The sequence below is a fragment of the Apis florea genome, unplaced genomic scaffold, assembly GCF_048593485.1.
Source record: "Apis florea isolate Af1SG1 unplaced genomic scaffold, ASM4859348v1 contig_3772_pilon, whole genome shotgun sequence".
Classification (NCBI taxonomy): Eukaryota; Metazoa; Arthropoda; class Insecta; order Hymenoptera; family Apidae; genus Apis; species Apis florea.
In genome coordinates this window covers 679,714-704,255 of record NW_028256845.1, presented here as the reverse complement: position 1 = coordinate 704,255, position 24,542 = coordinate 679,714, and the positions used below count along the sequence as shown (strand labels likewise).

General features: G+C 24.4%; 4 protein-coding genes and 1 long non-coding RNA gene across 10 annotated transcripts in view; 2 read left to right on the top strand and 3 right to left on the bottom strand.

The window, feature by feature from the left end:
- Nucleotides 1–7,252, top strand: part of Sytbeta (Synaptotagmin beta) — a 119,788-nt gene extending 112,536 nt beyond the window's left edge. For 3 of the 5 annotated variants that reach the window (XM_086915300.1, XM_086915301.1, XM_012495712.3), the window contains 6 exons: nucleotides 737–973; nucleotides 1,403–1,498; nucleotides 3,064–3,337; nucleotides 3,795–4,028; nucleotides 4,356–4,520; nucleotides 6,944–7,252. In XM_086915300.1, the coding sequence (XP_086771426.1) occupies nucleotides 737–973; nucleotides 1,403–1,498; nucleotides 3,064–3,337; nucleotides 3,795–4,028; nucleotides 4,356–4,520; nucleotides 6,944–7,129 (1,192 nt within the window). In that variant the 3' untranslated portion in view covers nucleotides 7,130–7,252. The remainder of the gene's footprint in view (nucleotides 1–736; nucleotides 974–1,402; nucleotides 1,499–3,063; nucleotides 3,338–3,794; nucleotides 4,029–4,355; nucleotides 4,521–6,943) is intronic. The other 2 variants (XM_086915302.1, XM_086915303.1) reach the window with 2 other exon arrangements.
- On the bottom strand, nucleotides 1,951–5,318 carry LOC147656418 (uncharacterized). The gene is made up of 4 exons (XR_015294472.1): nucleotides 5,183–5,318; nucleotides 3,881–4,164; nucleotides 3,038–3,519; nucleotides 1,951–2,460 (listed from the first exon to the last, which is right to left on the bottom strand). It is a non-coding gene; the product is annotated as an uncharacterized LOC147656418 (long non-coding RNA).
- Nucleotides 7,253–9,657: 2,405 nt separating the features above from the next.
- On the bottom strand, nucleotides 9,658–13,094 carry LOC100865375 (mitochondrial disaggregase). The gene is made up of 10 exons (XM_012495711.2): nucleotides 12,360–13,094; nucleotides 12,216–12,268; nucleotides 11,968–12,157; nucleotides 11,611–11,861; nucleotides 11,441–11,531; nucleotides 11,161–11,368; nucleotides 10,864–10,996; nucleotides 10,578–10,787; nucleotides 10,180–10,477; nucleotides 9,658–10,105 (listed from the first exon to the last, which is right to left on the bottom strand). The coding sequence occupies exons 1-10, from the start codon at nucleotides 12,706–12,708 to the stop codon at nucleotides 9,963–9,965; spliced, it is 1,926 nt and encodes a 641-aa protein (XP_012351165.1). The 5' UTR covers nucleotides 12,709–13,094; the 3' UTR covers nucleotides 9,658–9,962.
- Nucleotides 13,095–13,439: 345 nt separating this feature from the next.
- Hsc70Cb (heat shock protein 70Cb) lies at nucleotides 13,440–21,938 on the top strand. 2 transcript variants are annotated; one of them, XM_003691326.4, is made up of 12 exons: nucleotides 13,440–14,015; nucleotides 15,143–15,341; nucleotides 15,752–16,108; nucleotides 16,201–16,522; nucleotides 16,597–16,852; nucleotides 16,937–17,067; nucleotides 17,150–17,421; nucleotides 17,726–17,833; nucleotides 19,126–19,251; nucleotides 19,337–19,576; nucleotides 19,656–19,946; nucleotides 20,023–21,938. In XM_003691326.4, the coding sequence occupies exons 1-12, from the start codon at nucleotides 13,900–13,902 to the stop codon at nucleotides 20,203–20,205; spliced, it is 2,601 nt and encodes an 866-aa protein (XP_003691374.1). In that variant the 5' UTR covers nucleotides 13,440–13,899; the 3' UTR covers nucleotides 20,206–21,938. The 2 variants fall into 2 exon arrangements, with proteins under 2 accessions (XP_003691374.1, XP_012351153.1); XM_012495699.3 differs by lacking the exon at nucleotides 17,726–17,833.
- On the bottom strand, nucleotides 21,731–23,865 carry LOC105737496 (vacuolar ATPase assembly integral membrane protein VMA21 homolog). Its single transcript, XM_012495700.3, has 3 exons — nucleotides 23,078–23,865; nucleotides 22,860–22,965; nucleotides 21,731–22,121 (listed from the first exon to the last, which is right to left on the bottom strand). Exons 1-3 carry the CDS (start codon nucleotides 23,090–23,092, stop codon nucleotides 21,982–21,984), a joined length of 261 nt encoding a protein of 86 aa, XP_012351154.1. The 5' UTR covers nucleotides 23,093–23,865; the 3' UTR covers nucleotides 21,731–21,981.
- Nucleotides 23,866–24,542: the final 677 nt, after the last annotated feature.

Sequence of the window (24,542 nt, the reverse complement as noted above, 5' to 3'; positions counted from 1 at the left end):
GAAAATGACGTGGAAATGTTTAATTTTAATTTCATTCATATCATATAATCCTGCGCATTAAACTATTCAACTTTAAAATAATCTTAAGATGATCTTGGAATGATCCTGAAAAATTTTTACTTTATATTATTATATATAAGGTCTTTAAAAAACCTTCTATTTTTTTTATATCTATTATTTTTAAAAAGTTATTTTAATGGATGCAAATAAATATCCTGTATAATATAGAAGAGAATAATTCCTTTATTAAATAAATATTCGAGCTTTCATCGAATCATTTATGAAGTTTTGTTAATTGCTCAGGAATTGCTCTGGCATGGTAGATTACGGAACTTTACTAAACTTATAATTTGGCAAAGTGATCCTTACGAAAGTTTTACAAATTCTTGAAAAATAATCGAACTTTATTATCATAAAATACAGTTAAACCATAAAATAAAATATAACAAAATATAAAAAGGAAAAATATCAGACGAAAATATATTAAATGAAAGATATGAATCGTATTTTGTTATCACATGGATTATCGAGATATTTCAAATCCAAAATATACCTATTTTTCCTTCATATTTCATCACGATGGAATTAATAGATACATTAACAATCATTTAAAGATACATTTCATTAATCATTGATTGGAAATCATTCATCGTACTTACTATTATATTATTTCTAATTTTGTTATGTAATAGAGAAAAATTGAAATGCACCTTGCACTCGATTCCTAAACGCACAGATCGCCATCACCTGGTCGTACTGCATCGCTAGATGCACGCTGTGGGAGTCCAGCCAGTTGTTCCGGAAGTCTTGTGAGCAGTAATGCATCACCATCTCAGAGCTCTCTGTCGTCTTTGGCAACAGGTGTGAGCTCTTCTTGTGGTGGTTCCTCGATAAACGTTGCCCACGGAGCTTCCAGATCAGCTGGCCGAAGTCTTTCACCCCTTCTTATTCCACCATCACGCATTGCCGGAAGGTGAGGCATTCTTCATCATTTCGTTATCCATATAAAAATCGTTATTATTAATATTTGAGAGTAAAATTTTTAAGAATTGATTTTGCAAATATTTTTTGCAAATGGATACTGTAAAAATGAGAATGTTAGAGAAGAGAATAATTTCCACTTTTGATGCAATATCCTCTATGAAAGATAAATCTTAAGAAATATTTATTCTTAAATATATCCTAACTTCTATAAATATTTCTAATTTCTATAAAACATATGTCATTTAACATATGAAATATAATCATAAAAAGTTATTTAGTAACTGATGAATAAAGAGAAAATTTTTGTTCTCCCTTTCACTCCCTTTCATTTCTCATATTTTCATTCGAAAAAATGTTTATCGCACGGATTATTTTTAATCTTTAATTCTTGAACGTAATACTTTTTTTTATGTAACAGTGACGGTGGACCACCTCCTCCAGCTTCACCATTGGGTTCTATACAACCTGACCTCTACCAACGAAGAGATGGCCCTATTTATCTCAAAGCTCGAGGGTACCTGCAATATTTTTTCATTTAATATATATTTTGCTCGTAAATATTCGTTTCTTTCTTTTATCTTAATCAACGAATCATTCGTTAATAATAAAATTTCTTAAATATTTAATTAAATTCGAAAAACTTTATTGTTAATCAAATTTAAATACACAACTAATACATTATGATCGTGATCAAACACAATTCCTACAATATGAAAGAAAGTATTATACTATTTTAAATATTTGCTTTCTTTCCTTATCTCAATGTAACGAGTCACGGATATCAATCAGAAAATCTATTGAATATTCAAATAGTCTTACTAACTTTATCGGTCAATAAAATTTACATAAAATCGTGTAAGAAAGAAATCAGACACGATTTCTTGAATATCAGAAAAAAACAATATTTTGTTTTATCTCAATTCTTATATCGAATATTTATAAAATAAAAATTATTTCAAATTGATAAAAATTTTAAAAGCATGTATTGATCCAATAATAATAAATAACAATTTAATTTGCCATTTTACACTTTCTATTTTATCTCTAGAAATTTTAAAATTTCTGGAACACATATATGCTAATATTATGTCAACTCGTGATATTACATTTTTCGAGAAATCATTTTTCAAAAAAATATCGAAAACAATCGTGATCACAATCGTAATATTTTATTCGTTACGATAATATAGATTCTCTAACGTTTTATTATTTATCATTCATGTTTAATACATATTTTATTTTCGATCGAACGTAACTTTGGTTTACTTCGAAGAGATATTATTCGATGACCTACATGTCGATCCATTTCCTCCTTGTACACGCATAGCATCTAAAAGGATTGAATTACTGGATATATGGTAATTGGATACGAAAGCCATCCATTTTATTTGATCAGATTTTTAAACCAGAGACACGCAGACGATTAATCTTCCGATTAATAGAAAAGAATATATTTCGTATTTCCTCGTCTATTAACTGAAATGTAAAATATATATATAATTAAGCAATGCGTACCATAATTCGTGTTTATTATGAAATATACGTACACAACGATTAAACAAAAATAACCGTTTGATTTAACGTAATTATTAACCGATTAATTTAGCGTAATTATTACACAACATTATCGATTCGAGATAGAAAAAGAAAAAAAACATACAATTTCACATTCTATTTGATTTTATCTGTTAAAATTACTCTTTCATCAAATGAAATTTTTTATAATTTTTATTGAAATGATGATGCGATAAATCTTACAATTGAGAAAAGAACATTTATATAAATTACGAAAGATACGTAATTTCATACAATAGTAAACCAATTTTTTGTATTATTGAAAAAATAAATGAAATTCTATTGTATAAAAGAAGTTATATTATTCGTAAAATTATTTGTATTATGATATAATTGATTATATATATTATTATATACATTTTATATATAATTACATCGATGTAATTTATAATTAAAATTAAAATATAAATAAAAGCTTTTCTATTTTCGAAACATTAAATGTTACGTTCATTATAATATCAATAGAAAATCGACTAACATGTATCGTGTTGATTGTAATTTCAGAAATGGAAAGAGTTTAGGCCGGCTGCATTTGCGATTCAAATATGACTTCGATCGATCGGATTTGCATGTACACCTGATCGAGGCGCACGATCTGGCTGGAAGTGATCAAGGAGGATTCAACGATCCTTACGTGAAACTGATGCTCAATCCTGAAGTGGATTCGAGGAAACGACAAACACAGATATACCGTAACGAGTCGAATCCGTTCTTCGATCAACAATTCAAATTCCCTGTCAGTAACGACGAACTTCAGGACAGGACTTTAGTTTTACAGGCAATCAAGCATTATTAACTGTATCGTTAATTTTTCTCTCTTTCATTTTGTGTATCTTTTCATAAACAAAATTCAAAGTGTAATGATTTTTAATGATTGATTTTTTAATTAATTTTATTTATATTCTTCTATTTTATTTCTTAATAAAAATTGTTATTATATACTTTTATACAAACGAGATTCTGTTCAAAATGAAATTTTTAATGATTATTTTATTTTATTTATTTAATTAAATAATTTTTTGATCTTATCGAATATAGAATAAATATGTAAATAAATATTAAGATTTCTTATCAACGAAAACTTTCGATACTATTTAATAAGAATTATTTTAAAAAATAACATCTTGTTAATTATTTATTACGATATGAATTATAAATATTTGTTAAATTATAACGTAGAAAGAAATAATTATTTTTTCAATGTTAAAAAAAATAAAACTATTCTTATTTAATAGGTGCTCGATTACGATCGTTTCTCTAGAAACGATATAGTGGGATCTGTAAAGATACCACTACATATTTTACGATTGGATTCACCTACCTCTACCGAAGAAGTTTGGGGAGAGATTGAACGCGAACGAAAGCCACCTGAACAAATTCAAGAAGTTCTATTATCCCTTTCTTATCTTCCAAGCGCCGAACGATTAACAGTTCAAATTTTGAAAGCGAGAAATTTATTTCCACCGCAGGTAATGATAATCAATTTTCAATTTACACAATTTTATTTATCTGTACATATGTTTTAATAATCATCGAAGAAAGAATATTCATTTCAGTTTTTCAATTTTTCCATTTACATTTAATAGTTCATTTTGATTTGTATGGCTATTGAAAAAAGCATAAGGTTACATTACACTACCGTTATAATTTCGTATAATTCCAATTAATAATTTTTGTTTCTTTTGATTTATTTGTTTTTCTTCCAAATGAAAATTGATGTTTATCTTTCTGTATAACAAAGAAAACATTTATAAATATATTAATTACAAGTTTTACAATTTAATTATACTTCACAGGACAAAGAAACCTTAGATTCATTCGTGAAAGTAAATCTTCTTTGCGGCGAAAAAAGGGTAAAAAAAAAGAAAACCGCTGTAAGAAAAGCTACGACAAGCCCTGTTTGGAACGAGGCGATGTCTTTTAATGTTCCTGCCAACTATCTCGCATCATCAGCTATCGAGGTAAATACATAACTTTTTTTCTTTCTTTATAACAATCATAATATCATATACCAAATAATAATAAATAAACCGATTGTCATTATGAAAAGTGTGTCAAAATGTTTTATGCGAGAAAATCAAATATCGATTTTCATTGAGAAATGTGATTTAACTTGAACTTGTTTTAAAACTATAATATTTCTTTTCACACTTGTTATTTTTCTATATTCTATTGGAAGACAAAATATGAAATCAAATCAAATTATTAAATTGAAATAAATGGAATAGTAAAATAATAGGAAAAAAATAATGAAATTAATAAAATAATAAAATTTCTTTTTACATGGATTTGATTATTAAATTAAATTCAATTGGTCGTAATTTTTACATGAATCACTCTCATTAAGAAATAACCTTTGTATCATATATAATTAACTTCAAAATAGTTAATATTGAATTTAAAATAAAAGCTTCGTTTTTTATATAATCAAATTATAACAGCTTTATGTTTTTAAAATATTATTTAAATTAATTAACGATTCGTAAATTGCGAATGAATAACAAATTTCTATAAAGATGAACATATGAGTCATATTATATAGTAACAAGAGAGAAAAATCAATATTTTCATTGCTATGAGAAAAATTTAATTTTCAAATTTTATATTGTTGAATGTAGCTCACCTCTTTTTCACTTTTTCCCACTTGTTAGAAATCTTTCAGGAAATTAAAAATATCAAATTATAAATATCACATTAAAATCAAATATACTTTCATTTGTTATTATATACGCTCAAAAAATTAAAATTCTTCAATAATTAGCGATATACAGTATAGTATAGTACAGTATAGTATATTTTTTTTATTCAAACGTTATGTCAAAAGGTACAATAACTATGTAAATACATTATTTATTTTTTAATAAATAATATTCAAATAAAATAAAAATTTTTTTAAAAAAATTGTAAAAAATTGATTTGTATTTGTATTATAATTACAGTTATAAATTGTAAAATAAATATTTATTTTTAAATATGATTTTTAACCATATAAAAAACAAAATATTTCAAATTCAAAATTTCTTATTTCTACAATAAATCATACAATAAATCTATCTCTGAAATAGAATATATAAAAAAAAGAATTTCTGATGTCATTTCTATGATACGCGATATAATATATGTCGCAACTTGAGAACACGCAATTCGTCGACTGTAAACGAGTTCTATCGATTACAAGTTATCGATTTGCAAGAATCGCCTACAAAACTCCGTAACAATTTTGAAGCAACCAGTTCCACATGGAGTTGAAGATTAATAGAAATGTTAATTTTTATTTGTCCATAAATTCCTAACAAGATTTATTAAGTGAAATTTTAAACATAATATTAAATCTTTAAAATTTCATGAAATTATTAAATTTATGTAAAAAAAAATAATGAAGGAAAAAATTTTAAGAAAATCTTTAAAACTTTTTATAACCTCAATATTTTACCTCAATATTACCAAATAATGATTTCAAAAATAAAGATTGCAAGTATAATACATAAATATATCTTATTGAATGAAAAATATAATTCTGCAGCATCGTAACGACATTAAATTTTTCATTTTCATTTTAGTTTCATGCTAATAAAAAAAAGCAAAACGTATTCTTGTTGCTAAAAATTGACATTGAATATCATGATACATTGAAATCGCGTGCTTGCATAGTGGAATTATAGAATATCGATCGCGATCATCGAATATTTTATCATGAAAGAAATTTATTTTAAATTAAAAAACGAAAAAGATATTAATGACAAACTTTAGTAAAACGACAGAACTGAATATCAGTGAATGAATTTCACAAATATCCTTGAATAAAATATTGACATGAAATGAATATTTACAGTAGTTTGCAAATATTTTAAATCAAAAAATCGATCCATATCATCATGAAACAAAAATTTCTAATTGATAATTTGATCATTTGTATAATTATATTTCAGTATAAAATCTTTTAAATTTGTAGAATACATAAATACAATTAAATAATATTTATATATCTATACATATGAAAAAAATTTCATTATTTTAACTTTCTATTTTTTCTATTTTTTTATTTATTTATTTTATTCCTACAATTCAGTTTCGATATTAAAATATACAAATGAACAATGATTACTATAAATTATATATTAGATGAAAGTTTATTATCGTAATTAATAGAAAAGTCATCATATATTTAGACAGATTAAATAGATTAAACTTAATAATCAAATTGTAAAATTCTACATATATTAATCAGTTTGATTAAAAAATTTTCTAGTTATAAAAATTAAAATCTCTTTATATAATCTATTTATATAAAAAATATTTTTATTATGTATAAAAAAAATATGAAAGCATTATTAAGCATAATAAACGAAAATTAACAAAATTATTAAAATAATTCTTTTGTAAGGTATGTGTGATGGATTCAAGCAATGAGTTTATCGGCGGAAACGTGATTGTTGGTTCCTGTATCGTTGGTCCTGCCACAGGAGTCATTCGTGGAGTGGAAGGAAGTGGAAGTCAAGGAAGAGAACATTGGCTTCACATGACTCAATCGCCAAGGAAAACCATCGATATGTGGCATACATTGCATTAAAAAGAAAAAGAAAAAAAATTATCAATCGATGTTTTATTCGTCATGTATTGTTTTCAGAAACGAAACGTGATCATTTTGTCATTTTGAAAATATGAATACATTTCTTTTTTTTCTTTTTCTTTCTTTTTCATTTTGTTGTTGTTTTGTCGGATTATAGAAGAAGGATACAATCAGACAACAATATAAATAATCGGTATATGGTATATATGAACAACAGTAATGTTACATATATGAAATCGTTTTTATGGATATATTCAAAATCACTAACAAATAAAAAAATCGCAAAAAAGCATTGTCGCTATCTATTCCAGCGATTTATAAGAATCCCTGAATCCTCGTGAACTGTTAATATTTTGTTATTACCAAATTTTCTCTAAATTTTTCAAATCGTCAATTGATTGATCTAGGCAAAAAGATATTATAACAGAATATTTCATTTATTTATTTAAAAGTGTTGCACTAAGTGAAAAAATATTTTAAAGTGAAAGAGAATTTGCCTACGAAGAAGGAGACAATCGTTTCATGTATACACTATATACGTATATACACTATATACACATACATGTTGTATTTATATAAATCATTTATTTCTACTGGCGGCTAAATGTACCTAAATATCAGAAAGATAATTATTCTATTCGCGATGATGAATATACATGATAGTAAATAATTATATTTCAAACAATAAAAACTTTTCGTTACAGAATATATCATGAAATTATTTCTTTGAAATAATTAAAATCATTTCTTTGAAATAATTTCAAGATAAGACAAATGATACTAATTTAAACTATAAAAATATTACTGATAGAAAAAAGAAAATATGAAAAAAAGATAAATAATATGAGTAATGATGTTTTAATATGTGATTTTTATTAAAGTCTGAAATCACTGCAGAAATGAGATATATATATGTACTTCCTAGGCCTAAATTTGTACTATGCAACAAAACTGACCTCAGAGAAGTACAAGGCATGCATCATGCATATTATATAGTTTACATAAACAAATTAAAAGCCTAATGAAAACGATTCTCCTTCGATAAATACATATAGTCGCGTTATTGTTATTAATGTCGTAATTATTTATGAATATATAAGCAGCAACAAAAAATGCAAAAAGAAAATTACGTGATATCATATAATGTTTATTCAAATATGGATATAAATGCATAAACATTTGCAAATAATAAAACGTATTATACAGATATACCATATCTGATATCTTTCAATATACCATTGAATAATAGAATATACAATTCTTGATTTATTAAATTCTTTTTTCACATTTTTGCTAGGGCATAGAACGCCATTGAAGAATAGAAAGAAGAATAATATATAATAATAAAATAGGAAGAAATCAAATTCTGTGTAAATTAAAATAACAAAGTCTGATTTATATGAATGAGAAAGAAGAAACAAAAATCAAATGAAAATGTGAACATTTCCGACCAAAGTTTATCATATCATATATACTGATAATTTTGAAAATTCCAGAGCTTAGATCTATTTAATGTTAATTTAAGAGAATTCGATTAAGGAACCTGCCGTATTAATAAATATTTTAGATTCATACATCGTGTACTACAGCGATTAAATGTTTTTGATTCGTTAGCTGAAACGTTACCTGATGAAAAGAAAAAATAAAAATTATATGTTGATTATCATTAAGTATATTATAAGTATGAATATATGTTATATAAAAATATAATGATATATAACTACGTGAAACGTAACAATTGGAAAAATAGAAAGAAAGTTTGTTGGGAAGAAACGCTTAATTAATTATGAGCGTGGTCCGAATCGTACGCTTAACTTATACTTAACAGTATTTCTATTATACATATATATCTCGCGTATCTTTGGTGATACGTAGTATTTATATTAAAAGACATATATATATATATATATATATACATATAAAGATGTTCTTATATGTATACCATCGTCTTAAAACAATCATTTTGGGTGTCTAATACAGTACACGCTTTTAACATTCCAACGTACTTGTAATAGTTGTAACGATACGTAATGACTATATAAATTTCGTGTTTCTGCATTCACTATAAATAATGAAACAACATTCTGTAAACACCATATTTGTATCGTATTTCTACCATAAATTTTCATGCGCCAATTTCAAAAATGATCTCATATATACATTAATTAATTCAGCTACTTTTTACATAAATAGACACCCTGTTGTTGGACCTGAATTTGCCTTGCATAATATGATTAAACTAAATGGAAATGCTCTATCTATCCCTAATGATTGATCTATTTATAATGATAGCAGTGAAACTATGATAATTGTACAAATACATAATTGAAAAATGAAATGAAATTTAAGATATTATGAGACGATTGATAAGCAAGGCAGAGAAATAGTTTCCACAACTGGTTTTCTGAATATTTTGAGAATATCTCTTGTCTTATTAAAGAATGTAAAATGTATCTTAAATGTGAAGTGTAATCAATATTTTCTTGTAATGTATCCTCATAATTCGATTTAAAATAAAGAATTACTTATTTCTGTCAGATTATATATTTCATATTGTTTATGTATACAAAAAAAAAGTAGAATGTAATTTAAAAGAAATTTTAAACATTTGTAAGAATAGTATACATCTTATGGTTTTTATTTACATTTTGTTTTGTCACGAATTTCAAATTATTCCATATTATTAAATATATATTACTATTACAAATATTATTTCTTTTCTACAATAAATAATATAAAACATTTCAAATTTTTTATTTATATGTACCATGAGATCAAACTATAATATATATTTTCTGCATTTGATGAAATTATAGGTCCATTCAAAATAATATTAAAATGCAGAATTCAGATTTTTTGTTAAATTATCTGTTGAAAGATCAACAAAATCTTTTGCACCTTTGCGTCGTATTGATAACGCAATACTTGCACCATTTTTATACCATTTGACTTTCACCAATACACAACATCCTATTTCTATATAAAGCATAGTACTTTATTATAATCTGAAAATTAATTTATTTCATGGTTTAATAAATAAATTCACATACCAAGTTGGCCTCGTTCATGTGCCGCAGCTAATTGATTAACAACACGTCTTTCTACTTCATATTTAATAGAACGTGCTCCATAATGAGTATCGTATCCTTCAGCCAATAATGACAAAACTTCTCTATTCCATTTCAATTCTATTTTATGTCTTTTTTTTGCACGATCTGCCCAAGCTTCCAATTCTTTAGCAACTAATTTTATAAGTTCAGATTGAGAAAATGGTAAAAAATATACAATCTCATTTATTCTGCCTAAAAATTCATCTCTACCAAAATGTGCTTTCAATATTGGTCTTACCTATAAAATAAAAGATTTAATTATAATTAATTTTTAATTATCATAATTTTATTTCATAGAGAAATTAATATACATATTAATATAAGAGAAATTAATATACCACTTCATCCTTAAATTTACGAGATATTTCAATTTGTTCAGAATCCTCTTCTACATCACAATTTATATCCTGTTTTTTCTCAACACGTTGAGCTTCTTCTCTAAGTTGTACTGCATGATCAGCAATTACTTCGCTTGCTAAATTAGATGTCATTACAAAAATTGCATTTTTACACTCAATGGTTTTACCTTTACCATCAGTAAGTCTTCCCTAAAAAAATTTTAATTTTCATTTTGATATAATATTTGTAAATATCCAGTAAAATATTTTTCAGAAATAATCATACTTCATCAAACAATTGTAATAAGACAGTAAGTACATCAGGATGAGCTTTATCAACTTCATCAAATAATACAACAGCATTTGGACATTTTCTTAAAAGTTTTGTTAATTGTCCACCATCATCATGGCCTACATACCTAATTAATACAATGAAATAAAATAATATTTAAATATTTATTATATAAATAAAAATATATATCATATTATATGATATAAATTTATAAATAAAGATGTGATACATAATGATATAATAGTATATAATGATATAATGATATAATGATATAATGGTACATAATGATACCCTGGTGGTGCACCAATCAATTTAGCAACTTCATGTTTTTCTTGATATTCAGACATATCCAATCGAATAAATCCTTCCTGCTTATTTTTATGAATGTATGCAGCCAATTGTTTAGCCAGTTCAGTTTTTCCAATTCCTGATGAACCCAAAAAAAGAAATACTAGAGGATGTTTTTCATCTATCCATCCATTTTCTTTTCTTCTAATAGCTGCAATTATAAAAAGTATTACAAAATATGTCTTTGCATTATCAATTAATAATTTTATAAAAAAAATATTACTAGATGCAACAATAGATATTGCTCCAGCTTGTCCAACAATGTATTGTTTTAAACGTTGCTCTAATGGAAACCTACGACGTTCTTCTATTTCCTGTTTACAATATCAGGTAAAAACATAGATCAAAAATAGTACTAAATATAAATCAAAGCTTGATTTTAATCATATGTACTTTTTCCTTCATTATTTCATCATATTTTATAGCACGTTTTATAAGCATTTCTTTGAGTTCTCCATCTTTAGCATATTCTACTGCTCGATGTCCTGATTCATTTTTCATTGTTGGATCAGCTCCTGCTTCTAATAAAGCTTGTACACAAGCCTTAGAATCTGCTAATACAGCATAATGTAATGGAGTAAAACCTTTAAATGTAGCTCTACTATTCAAATGATCACAAAATTCTTCCTCTCTTATCATAAGCACTAAAAATTTGTAAAATTTATGCAATCCTTGTAAAATATTAATTTATAAAAACAAACACTTATTATATTTTTAATAAATTATAATTCAAATTTAAATCTTTTATACCATCCAAAGTATGTAATCCTTTTTCTATAGCACTTCCATAGACATTAATAAATTCATCTTGAGCATTAACATCAGCACCATACTTTAATAAAAGTTTAACAACTTCTGGTTGTGAATTAATAGCAGCAAGATGTAGTGCTGTCCAACCCAATAAATGACGTGTATTTATATCAATGCCTTCTTTTATAATCTATAAAAAAATATTTTGTTAATTATTAATGTAATATAAAATGATTTTTTATACTTACACTTTTTAATTCTGGAATGTTGCCATATTTTACAGCCCGAAAAAACTGTTTATCTATTAAAAAATATTGATTAGAAGTGAATATTTTATATAATAATTATATAATAATTATATATTAATTACTAATTCATAATAAAAGTATTACCTCTATAATTTTTTGCTTCGCAAAGAGTTATAGTTATGCCAATACCACTTAATAGAAATCCCAATTTTTTACTACTTTTTTCATAATTAATATTATATTTATTCGATAATATTTTTATTCTTGTTAATAAAGGATGAATTTCCTTGGACTTAAGCATATCCAAAAATCTATATAATGGATAAATATATTTTTCAAATTTCCAATGAAATTGGGCATAACCTCTACTATTTTGATACAGTACAGCTTTTATTTTATCTGTTATTTTTATATTTTTATTGCTTATTAAAATCGTTGAATATTTAGCCTCTTTTATAATCGAATAAAATTGTAAATTACACAAACGTGACATTTTATATATGTAGATTTTATAGACTAATGTGCTTAAACCATATGATTTTATCTTATACGATTATACATATCTAATACTTATTACTAATACATAGACATATAAATTCATTGAATAATTGCCAATAGTTAATAATCATGCAATAACACAATTTATGTTATATTTACGTTTTTAATAGTTTTATTTTGAGATTATATACTTTAAATGACGCTTTTGTACATTACGGAATACATCACGTAATAAGCATTTTAGGAAACTGCATTGATATAAGATAATGAAGTTCTTTTATTTTAATCATATAAATACAATCATATACGCAACAATTTAAATATTTATAAACTATATTTAGTATATATGTAAAATGTAAAAAAATAAAAATACAATTATATTAAAAATTATTTTTTCACATTGTATATATATATATATATATATATATATATATATATGAATTATATATATATATATGATATGAATTATATATATATATATGAATTTTATATATATATATATATACATATATTAATTGTATATATAATCCTAATATAATATAATACTGTAAATATTTATAAAACTACATTTTTTTAATATTTATAATTATGATATTTCAAAATTTGTTTCATGACGGACATATTGTAATGCAAACCAATCATACCCATGTCCAAAGTGTGCTATATATAAATTCAAAAAATTTAAGAAAGTGATATGCAGAGATAAAAAAACATAATAGGTCAATTTTTTTAAATGAATTCTTTATTTGTAGATATAATAATTTCTAATATCTTTTTTGCAAAATGTGTTATATATCAATTTATTACTCTCGATCCTTCGAGAAACAAAACTAACGATGTCCAAAAGGAAGATTCCAATGGCGCATAATTCCAGAATGTTCCAGAACAACCATCTGACCAATAGGAATCATATACTGCAGCGCCATGATTGGTGAATTTGCAGCAGAAGTTAGCAGAAAGAAGTAATCACAGTTACCGTGCGAAGGGCATTTCATTCAGACTATTGCGTGAGTGAAGAACAAGAATTCAGAGAACTTGTGAATTCAGCGTATACAATAAGTACTAACGCGTATTCTAAACAATTATTAATCATTTATACATCCTTTTCGAGAATCGGTATTTAACATTTGATTTAAACACGATAGTTTATTCAATATCGTAAAGAAAACGTACTAGTCTATCAGCCATGGCTGCTATGTCCGTGATCGGAATTGACTTCGGTAACGAAAGTTGTTATGTGGCTGTAGCACGCGCAGGAGGCATTGAAACCATAGCTAATGATTATAGTCTTCGAAGTACACCGTAAGTTTTTTTTATTATAATAATCATTTTTTAATGTTTCTCTTTTTTAAAAAGATACCGGTATACACCGGTACCTTTAGATATTCTTATATTACTATTATTATAGTTCTTTTTGCGAATATTTACGTAAAAATATAAAAACAATTTAAAAGTATATCATTGAATTTTGTATAAATAGTATGTAAAGTTAAAAAGACACTATTTGATCATAATCATTTATGTTCAAATTGTTTTATCTACTTAAATATATCGCTTACTTTCATATGACTAAGATGTACAAAAAAGTCCATAGTTATGATCCATGAGTTTTTTTTTTTTTTCGAAATTGGTATAGTCATGTAAAATGGAATCGATTTACGTCATTAATATAATAGACAAAGATGCGAGATTACTACTATTAGGAATAATCTCTTCTGTAGCTCTTGAATAGTAAAATATAGAAAATATCATTCGATTTTAATTTACCAAAATTTTTAAGCATTATTTATTTATATATACTATTTGTTTTAAACCGAATATAAATTTTGATATAGATACATTGTCAAAATTTGTTTTGTTTGTTGTCTTTTTATTTATTAATAAAATATCAGAAATATAAAAAATTTTAAATAAGGTATAACAGTTAAATATTTTGATTATTAATTATATTAATTTTAATAATAATTATTAATTTTAATTTTAATCTTAAAATTTTAACAAAATTTATATAAAAAAATCAGTATGCTTTTATGTGATATAATATTAAAATGTTATTTTAATGTTAATGTTAAAAATTAAATATTATCAAAAATTTTATATCAATTTTCTAATCTTACTTCTTTAAATATTTTATTAAATATTTTTCTAAGTACATTAGATAATGTTAAATTTATAATTTTACATTTTTATATATAATTATCAGTATAATAAAAAATATAATAAAAAATAGATATGTGAATATATATATATATTTTTTTTTCAATATAAAAAAAATAGATATTTCTCAGATTATATTCAGATTATTCTAGAAGTAATTTATATTATGATATATATAGAATATGTTTGATATAATATTTATGAAATTTGAACAATATGAAATTTTATATAAATTAAATTTATATATTGGAATTAATACATAAATATTTTAGATCATGTGTAGCATTCAGTGGAAAAAATCGAATTCTTGGTGTGGCAGCCAAAAATCAAATGGTAACAAATATGAAAAATACCATTCATGGATTTAAAAGATTATTGGGTAGGAAATATAATGACCCACAAGTACAAAGAGAGCTTCAGATGTTACCTTTTAAGGTAACTCATCAGTCAGATGGAAGTATTGGTATACATGTAAGTTCTTTTCATTAAGAAAATTTAATTTTTTTTATTATATTAATAAATTATAATATTTATATTATATTAATAATTAAATTATAAAACATATTTGAAGAGGAAAATATTTATGTATAATTTTATAAAATATTATATAAAATGTAATCATAATAAATATATTTCTAAAAACAATAAAATTTTTTAAATATTATATATATTTCATGTGATTTAATATTAACTAGATTCAATCTGGGCATTGTGCCAGATTTCTCACATTTGTGGGAGACTCATATCTTATTTATATCTCTTTAGAGTAGTTAAAACAAGATGAATCACATTGTGTGTAATTTGTGCAATAAAAATGATAATGATAATAGTAATTATTAAATAATGATGATATTTTGATTATAATTATTTCTAAATTTTAGGTACAATATTTAGGAGAAGAACACATTTTTTCACCTGAACAAATAACTGCAATGTTATTCACAAAATTAAAAGATATATCTGAGACTGCTCTTCAGACTATTGTTAATGACTGTGTTATTTCTGTTCCTTCATATTTCACACAAGCTGAGCGTCAGGCATTGCTTGATGCTGCACGAATTGCTGGTTTAAATGTTCTTAGATTATTTAATGAAACAACAGCTACTGCTTTGTGCTATGGCATCTATAAACAAGATTTACCAGCACCTGAAACACCTCCAAGAAATGTAGTTTTTGTTGATTGTGGATATGCAAGCTTACAAGTGAGCATTTGTGCATTCCATAAAGGAAAATTGAAGGTGACTAATAATTAATAATATTAATTAATAACATATTTGTAAGAAAGTAATTAAAAAATTCAGACATAAATATTGTTAAATTTTATTTATAGATGATAGCAAGTACTGCTGATAGTCAATTAGGTGGAAGGAATGTAGATTCTATTTTAGCAGAACACTTTTGTAAAGAATTTCAGTCACGTTATAATATTGATCCACACACCAATCCACGTGCATATATAAGACTATTAGGAGAAGTAGAAAAATTGAAAAAACAAATGTCCGCCAATTCAACAACACTTCCTCTTAATATTGAATGTTTTATGGATGAAAAAGATGTACATGGCGAAATGAAACGAGCAGATATGGAAGCGATGTGTGCACACTTATTTAAACGCGTTGAATCAACTTTACGTCAATGTCTTGAAGATTCTAGTGCGTTTTATTTCTTAATATATTTTGATTAAACATCCATCAATTATATTCTAATTTACAATGTTTTTTTATAGAATTAAAATTAGAAGATATTCATTCAGTTGAATTAGCAGGAGGTTTTAGTCGTGTTCCTGCTATTAAACGATTAGTTGAAGAAGTTTTTGGTCGTACTGTATCTACGACGTTGAATCAAGATGAAGCCGTTGCTCGAGGATGTGCACTTCAATGTGCAATGTTGAGTCCTGCTGTCAGAGTTCGTGATTTCTCAGTAACTGATATTCAACCATATCCGTTAAAATTAACATGGGATCCTACTCAAGGCGAAGAAGGGTATTTTAATTAGTATATTATATATAATATCTAATATTTAGAAAGAATATATTTTTTTGATTTTCATATTATCTATTATTTTAGTGAAATGGAAATTTTTGGACACAATCATCCTGTACCATTTTCAAAAACGTTAACATTTTATCGATCAAATCCATTTACACTCACTGCCAGCTATTCTGTACCACCATCATCATATCCTCAAACTCATATTGGTATGCATTTGACTCTATTTTCTTAATAAGTAAATAAGTAGTATTTTTTTTTTTTTTTTTATAACTGATAGTATTTTTATAGGTACATACACAATAAAAAATGTAAAACCAACGCCAGAAGGAGAGCTATCAAAAGTTAAAGTAAAAGTAAGAGTGAACTTGAATGGCATTCTTACTGTTGTTTCGGCATCACTAATTGAAAAACGTGAACTCACACAACAAGAAAAAGAAGAAGAGGAAAAACAACAACAACAACATCAGCAACAACAAAATAATATGGATGTTGATCAGCAACAAGATAAAAAAGATAAACCTGATCAAGAAGCACAAGCAAATGAACCACCGGCACCTGAGGTATGTATATTTATTATATTTCATTTTTTATTCAAATTTTATTATTGCTTAAAATTATTTTCAATTAGCTTATATGTAACATTTTAACATACTTATAAAATTGTTAGCTATATTTGTTTAACATTATTTAAGTAACTAGTAATGCTAGAATTACTAAAATCATATTTAAAAATAAAATTTATGGTAAAAATGATAGAGTTAAGAAAAATTTATTTTTCTTAGAGATTAACTTTTGTAGAAATACAGTATTCATAATATGCTTTGAGTGTCTGATGCATGATTATGTGAGTTTGTTGTGGTTTAGGTGAGCATGGATAAAACGCGACGGAACTCAGATGCTGATGATGGTGGAAGAGGTGCGAGGGGTTCTGCCCCTTCCTACTCCTCCAGGATTCTCTCTTGGCTCAGCTCGGTACGCGACACACTATCATTACTTGGACCCATATGTTAAATGAAACATGTGCAATAATTTGACTTTTGCTTAAATTGTTTTATTGTTATAAATTATAATGGTAATTACGCGAATAGCTTTTCGTGTGTAAAAGTGGCATAAATTTTTTATTTCTTTCATCGCGTCAGCATCATCAATTATCTGTTATACGATCACTGCAATCATAAAATTTAAAATATCCTGCATGATATAAGAATCGCGTATTATATATTTTATATTTATTATCTTGAAAATATTTTTTTATTAATTATATTTTATCAGATTAAGAAAATTAAAATCTGAAAATTTCAGGTTTATTATTTAATTTAAAGCTTGTAATAAATTGTATTCGTTCTTATGTTTTATTTATAGTATTTCGAATATATTGTAAATTAATCAGATTTTATTTATGTGTGCTTATAAAGTATAAATTGTTCATGAATTAGAAATTTCCTACGCATTGTAGTTTCTTTAGTGCATGATATTTAGTTATGTTTAAAGTTTTAAAATCTGTGTCGATTTCTTCTGCAAACTCGGTTAATTATGCGACGATAATATGAACGAAAGTAATATAATTAGATAAGATAGATTTAATTTTGACAAGATAGAAATTATTTTTGTATTTATAAATATAAACATACATAATATAATTTCATGTAATGTATTTTAATATGGGTCCAAGATACAGCTGTGTCACGCCGTGCTGTCTGTCTTTGCTCAATTATTCCTTTCACTGGGTCGCAGAAGGAAAAGAGACAGTAATATTTAATAATGCAATAATCTTTAATAAATTGCGAAAATTGTGAAGGCAGGCAATGCGGTTTGGTTTTCAATTCGTATAATATTTTGAATTGAAACAATCATCTTTATATTGATTATATATATATATATTATTTGACATATTTTGAATTTAAAGTAAAACGAATTGAAAATTACTCGCATAAGAATAATGCCCCTCTTTGTCCTCTGCTCATTTCTATCATCACCTGATTTCCAGCTTATGTGTGCCTTTGTTTAAAATGTTTTAGTTATTATAATGACATTGTTATATTTATTTTATCTATTTTAATTATAAGTTACTACATGTATTAAAAATTAAATTATGTTTAAAAAATTTTTAAAATATTAGATGAGAAAATTAATATAGAATATTTATTAAGATATATATATTTTTCTTAATGATTATAACAATATAAATAAATTTCAATAAATCTAATTGCAGAAATAATTAAACAGGTAAAACTATTTCATATCAATATTGTATTATTTTTCAGAGCGATGATAAAAATGATGAAAATAAAGGTAAAAAGAAAGTTCCTATTCGTACTATTGATTTACCAGTAGAAATGCGTGAATATGGACTTTCTCAACGTGACTTTGATGCTGCAGTAGAAAAAGAGGTAAGTTCATGTTTACTCACTACAAAATACAATTTTTAATGAGATTTATTTTAATTTGTTTTCTCTTTCTCTCTTTTTGTTATAGGCCAAAATGATCGCTGAAGATAAACAAGAAAAAGAACGTGTAGATGCACGTAATGCATTAGAAGAATACGTTTACGATCTTCGTGCTAAATTATCAGAAGAAGATCAATTATCTACATTTGTTACGGAAATAGATAAAGAAGTACTTTGTCGTACATTAGATGAAACTGAAAATTGGTTATACGAAGAAGGTGAGGACTGTCAACGACAAATTTATTCAGAACGATTAACACGTCTTAAGGTAAATTACATTGTTTTCATATTAAATGTTATTAAATATTTTCTGTTCAAAATTAAAAATTATTTGTTTCTTTTGCTAGTCACAAGGTGAACCAATTAAAGAAAGACGAGTAGAGTTTGAAGGTCGAGGTCACGCACTAGATGATTTATCAGCAGCTTTACAACTTGCTAAAAAAGGGGTAGATCTCATTAGAGCATCCAGTGGAAAGGATGATAAATATTCTCACTTAACAGAAGAAGAGGTAAAGAAGGTTGAGAAAGCAGTACATGAAAAATGGACATGGTTGGAAGAAAAACGCGTACTTCTTGCCAGTACACCTCGCACACAACAACCACCAGTTACTGTAGCACAAATTCGTGGAGAAAAATTGGTATGTAAAATATATATATAAAATTATATATGGAAGTAATAAATTATTATTTACACATTTTTTTTATGTTTCATAGACATTGGATAGTATTGTACTACCAATTTTAAATAAACCGAAACCTAAGATTGAACCACCAAAAGAAGAAAAACCTAAAGATAAAACTGCTGAAGATCATCAAAAAACTCAAAATAGTCAAGGTGATGGTCATATTCAAACTAATCAGCAACAACCCCAAGAAGAAAAAATGGATGTTGAGTAACAATCATCCCATTTTATGTGTTTTAATGCTATTAAATCTATCACGATTAAAATATCGAAAATTATGTCATCACATAAATCATTTTTATCATGTCACAAAAGCGCCTGATATATTTTTAGTTAGCACATGTGATTGATTGTTTTTTCTCTTCTTCTCCTATCACAATCATCGATGTGATAAGTTTATGTATTTATGATGGACTGTATCATTAATTTAAGTATATTGAAATCTGAAGAATTTTTATCATAAATCATTAAAAAAAGGACATGTGTACGTTTTAATATAGTAATTTATGTAAGACTATTTCTTTCAAATAAATTATAATAAGTTAAGATTGACGTGAAATTCAAGATATGATTTTTTAAAATTATTTCATTAATAGTACATTTGTTACATTTTTGAAAATTAACCATTTAAATTAAAAGAAGATGACATTTACAACAATTTTATTTCAATTTCAAGAAGTTATAAATATCTTATAATTAAAAAAAAAAAAAAAATTCTTCAATTTTTAATATGCTTTTAGAAAAGTGTAACAAAATTTATCAATGGAGTACTCTAAAGAGTTTCCTGATTTCATTGCCAGTAGAAAGATTTAATACATTGTTACTTATAATATATAGGACAAATATTAAGTTAGAGCTAATAACTAAATTAAAATGTGAAGTAGTTAATATCGCTGGCGATCTTATGTATTTAATACAATAAGTATTCATTCCAACACTTTTCTAGGCCGACAGCGAAATATTCTGTCATATAAACTTTTGTTGCATTTACAATACTTAAATAAATTAATATTTCATTAATGAAGTTTATTAAGCTTGTTCTAGGATTTGCTAAAGCTTCGTGTGTTTAAAAGAGCTGCTAACCTAAATCGTGTACAATTTATGATACTTTAATTATCGAAGCTTTGATGACATGAAATTTCTAAAAATGAAAAATTATAGTTAGGTATATTGTACATAATTAATAGTTTTTCATAAAAGTAAAAAATATTTTCTCGTTTGATCTGTGTTTCAATTAATTTGATATCTTTTTTTGCAATTCTTGCAAAGATATTATTTTATCTAGAATACTATTCTTCTTCATTGGTACTACTAAAAAAAATCAGTGGTATATTGTTATGTTGTATTATATTAATTACAAATTCATTTTGTTATTTATTCTTTCTTGAAGACAAAAAAATAGCTTCTATTCAGTATCATTAGGGGCGGATTTGTATTAAACTTTTGTAATAATTGTTTGTATTTCTTAATTTTTTCTAAAAATTCATATATCAATATATTTTCTACATAGCTATCAAAATTATCTGCCTAAAGAATTATAAATTCGCTCCTGATCTAGTACTGTGATCATAAAGTGCACTATAATTAATTTATCCATCTGATGTGATGTATTGAGGCACTATAAATTATAAAATGTACTACGAGGTTTCTCAAATATAAAAGTAAAATGTGTATAATGGAATTATATTCCATGTAGATGTATGTATATTGCAAAGTTTGTGCTGTACAATATGCAAATATTGTGTGGGAATGCCATTGCTTTTTTTATTTAGTAATTATGTTCCATTAATTAATACAAGTACAGATAAACCTTCCCTTTGCACAATTCACAGTATTCAATAAAAAAACAAAATATCAACAAAGAAGTAAGCGATTGCAGAATGTAATGCAATATAATGTAACATTTTTTTCCGATAATTATACACGAATAAATATGTTATCCAGAAAGTGTATTTAATTACATACATATTTCAAACAAAAAAAAAAAAGATTAATCTCGTTTCGTTTGTGTCTTTGATTGATCATCGAAATATGCACGATATATAAAAGATCCTAGAGCCACGTGTAATACGAGAATCGCAACTGCAGCTGAATATACATTACTTGGCACATGATTAAGCCCCAATAAACCTAAAATATATAAAATATATTTCAATACATTTAAAATCTTATATTGAAATCAAATTGATAAAAAAATAATATAATATTAACATATAATCAACATAACATCATGATCAAAATTATTTATAATTTAGTATATTCAATAATTTATATATACAGTGAAGAATCAAAGTTTTCATTCACTATTTTCCAAATAAATTTACAATATATATGAGTTATACAAGTAAAAGAAATTAATTTTATAATAAATAATAAATAAATTAATTTAATAATTTTTTAAATTTTTTTACTTAAATATCAATGTCTAGATTTTAGAACTATAAAAAACATTATTTAACATGAATGTTAAATATTCAAAAAATGAAAACTGACAATTGATTTCATTTCAAAGATTTCATTTCAAAGATTTCTGATTGATAAAAAAATTGTGCAATCCATTATTTATACTTATTATTTTAATATATAATTTTATAATTATTAATATATTAATATTATATATTTACATAAAATTTTCATTAACATTAGAATTTTTAAGTTATTTCTTTTTGTTCTTCACTATATAATATTGAAAGTATAGATAAAAAGCATAGAATATTGGCTGTTAAATTAAAAATTTTAAGAATTTTTTCAGATAATATTTATGTAAATATATATTCTTTAACATTTTTTTAAAAAAAATTATAATTCATATATTTGCTAAATATCAAAAATATCAAATGATTATAATAATATTATTTGTTTTCATACCATCAAAAATAAAAATCTTGCTAGTAAAAAATGACAATACAGGTAAGGCTATTATCACTACACAGTGAAATAATACTGTTTTAAAAACTTGTAATTCTGGTAATTCCTGAAAATGAAAATATTATTATATTTACATCATTAAAAAATGAAAACATTATTATATTTAAATATATACAAATGTACATCATAATAAATTAAAATGATAGTAATGAACATACCTTCATATTTGCCATGATATAATTTATTACTTTTAACACAAAATTTTATTTAATGAAATTCAACTATGATATAAATTTAACAAAATTTAATAATATACATGTAATATTATCATTATATTATTAATATTAGAAGAATATTATTTGATATTTATTTAAAGTATAAATTGCAGAATTACATAAAAAATTGTAAAATCATTCTCCTTTTTTATTTATGCACTCTATTTTATTGAGGGACATATATACAATTTTATATATAATATGTATAATACATGTAATTTCGTATAGTAAAAAGTTAAATTAATTTCCAATTTTAATAAATAACAATGTAATAAATTCGTATATTCCTTATGTTTCAAATTGTTAGGTTATGTTATTCAATATTACATAGACAAGATATAGAATAGACTTACATTTTATGGAATTTTAATATGTCATAATCTGAATTACCGATTGTGCAAAAAATTATAAATTAGTAATGATTGAAATTCAAATTTAATTTTATATTAATAACTATTAAAATTAATATATATGTTATTTTTTATATGTATTTTACATATATAAATTAATTTTAAGTATTGCAAGGAATTTACTTTTAAGAAATCAGTATAATGCTGATGCATACATTGTTACGGATGTCTGCATATAAATAAAATTTTATATAATAATAGCAATTTCTTTTTGCAAATATTTCGAAAAAGTCGATTAGTTATATATAAAATTATTCAATATTTTAAAATTATCGAAATTGAAAAAGATGTAGCTTTTTTTATAATTTCACCTTCCAAAAATATTCCACTATGAATATTATATTAATATTAACACTGTATATAACAATATATTTATATAATATATATATAAATATATATATGTATGTAAAAAAGAAATATATATAAAACATATATATACAATAACTTGAATAGATTTTCTTATCTTTAATCAAATAGAACTTATTAAAATTTTTTTAATTAATAGGTTAGACGAAGAAAAGAAGAAATAATTGCAATTGTCTCGAGTGTTTTATAAAGCAACAAATTTTATAAAGCAATGATGGTCAAGCAGAATAAATAAGAATGAGAGAAAGATAGAGAGAATAGGATAAAATTAGAGAATCAATGCCATTTCTAAAATACCGTAAATGAAATAGAATAGGTAAAAATAATAAATAATAGGAAAAAAAATAGAGATGAAGTAAGAATTGATTGTAACTATCATCTTTTGAGTTGTAAAAATATTTTTCAAAATAAAGTAGAGTAATAATTGAAAGTCAGTGCCATTTTTTGAATACTTTTAAAAAATCTTTTATATCTAATTTATAGCACTGATTTTTAATTTTTATTCTTATGCTTTTTGAAATGTTTTATAAATGCGATATTTATGAATGGTGTGTGAGTATCATAGACGAGATATAGAATCAATTGAATACACTTTTATCATTTTTTTTTCAAAATTATAATATATTTTAATT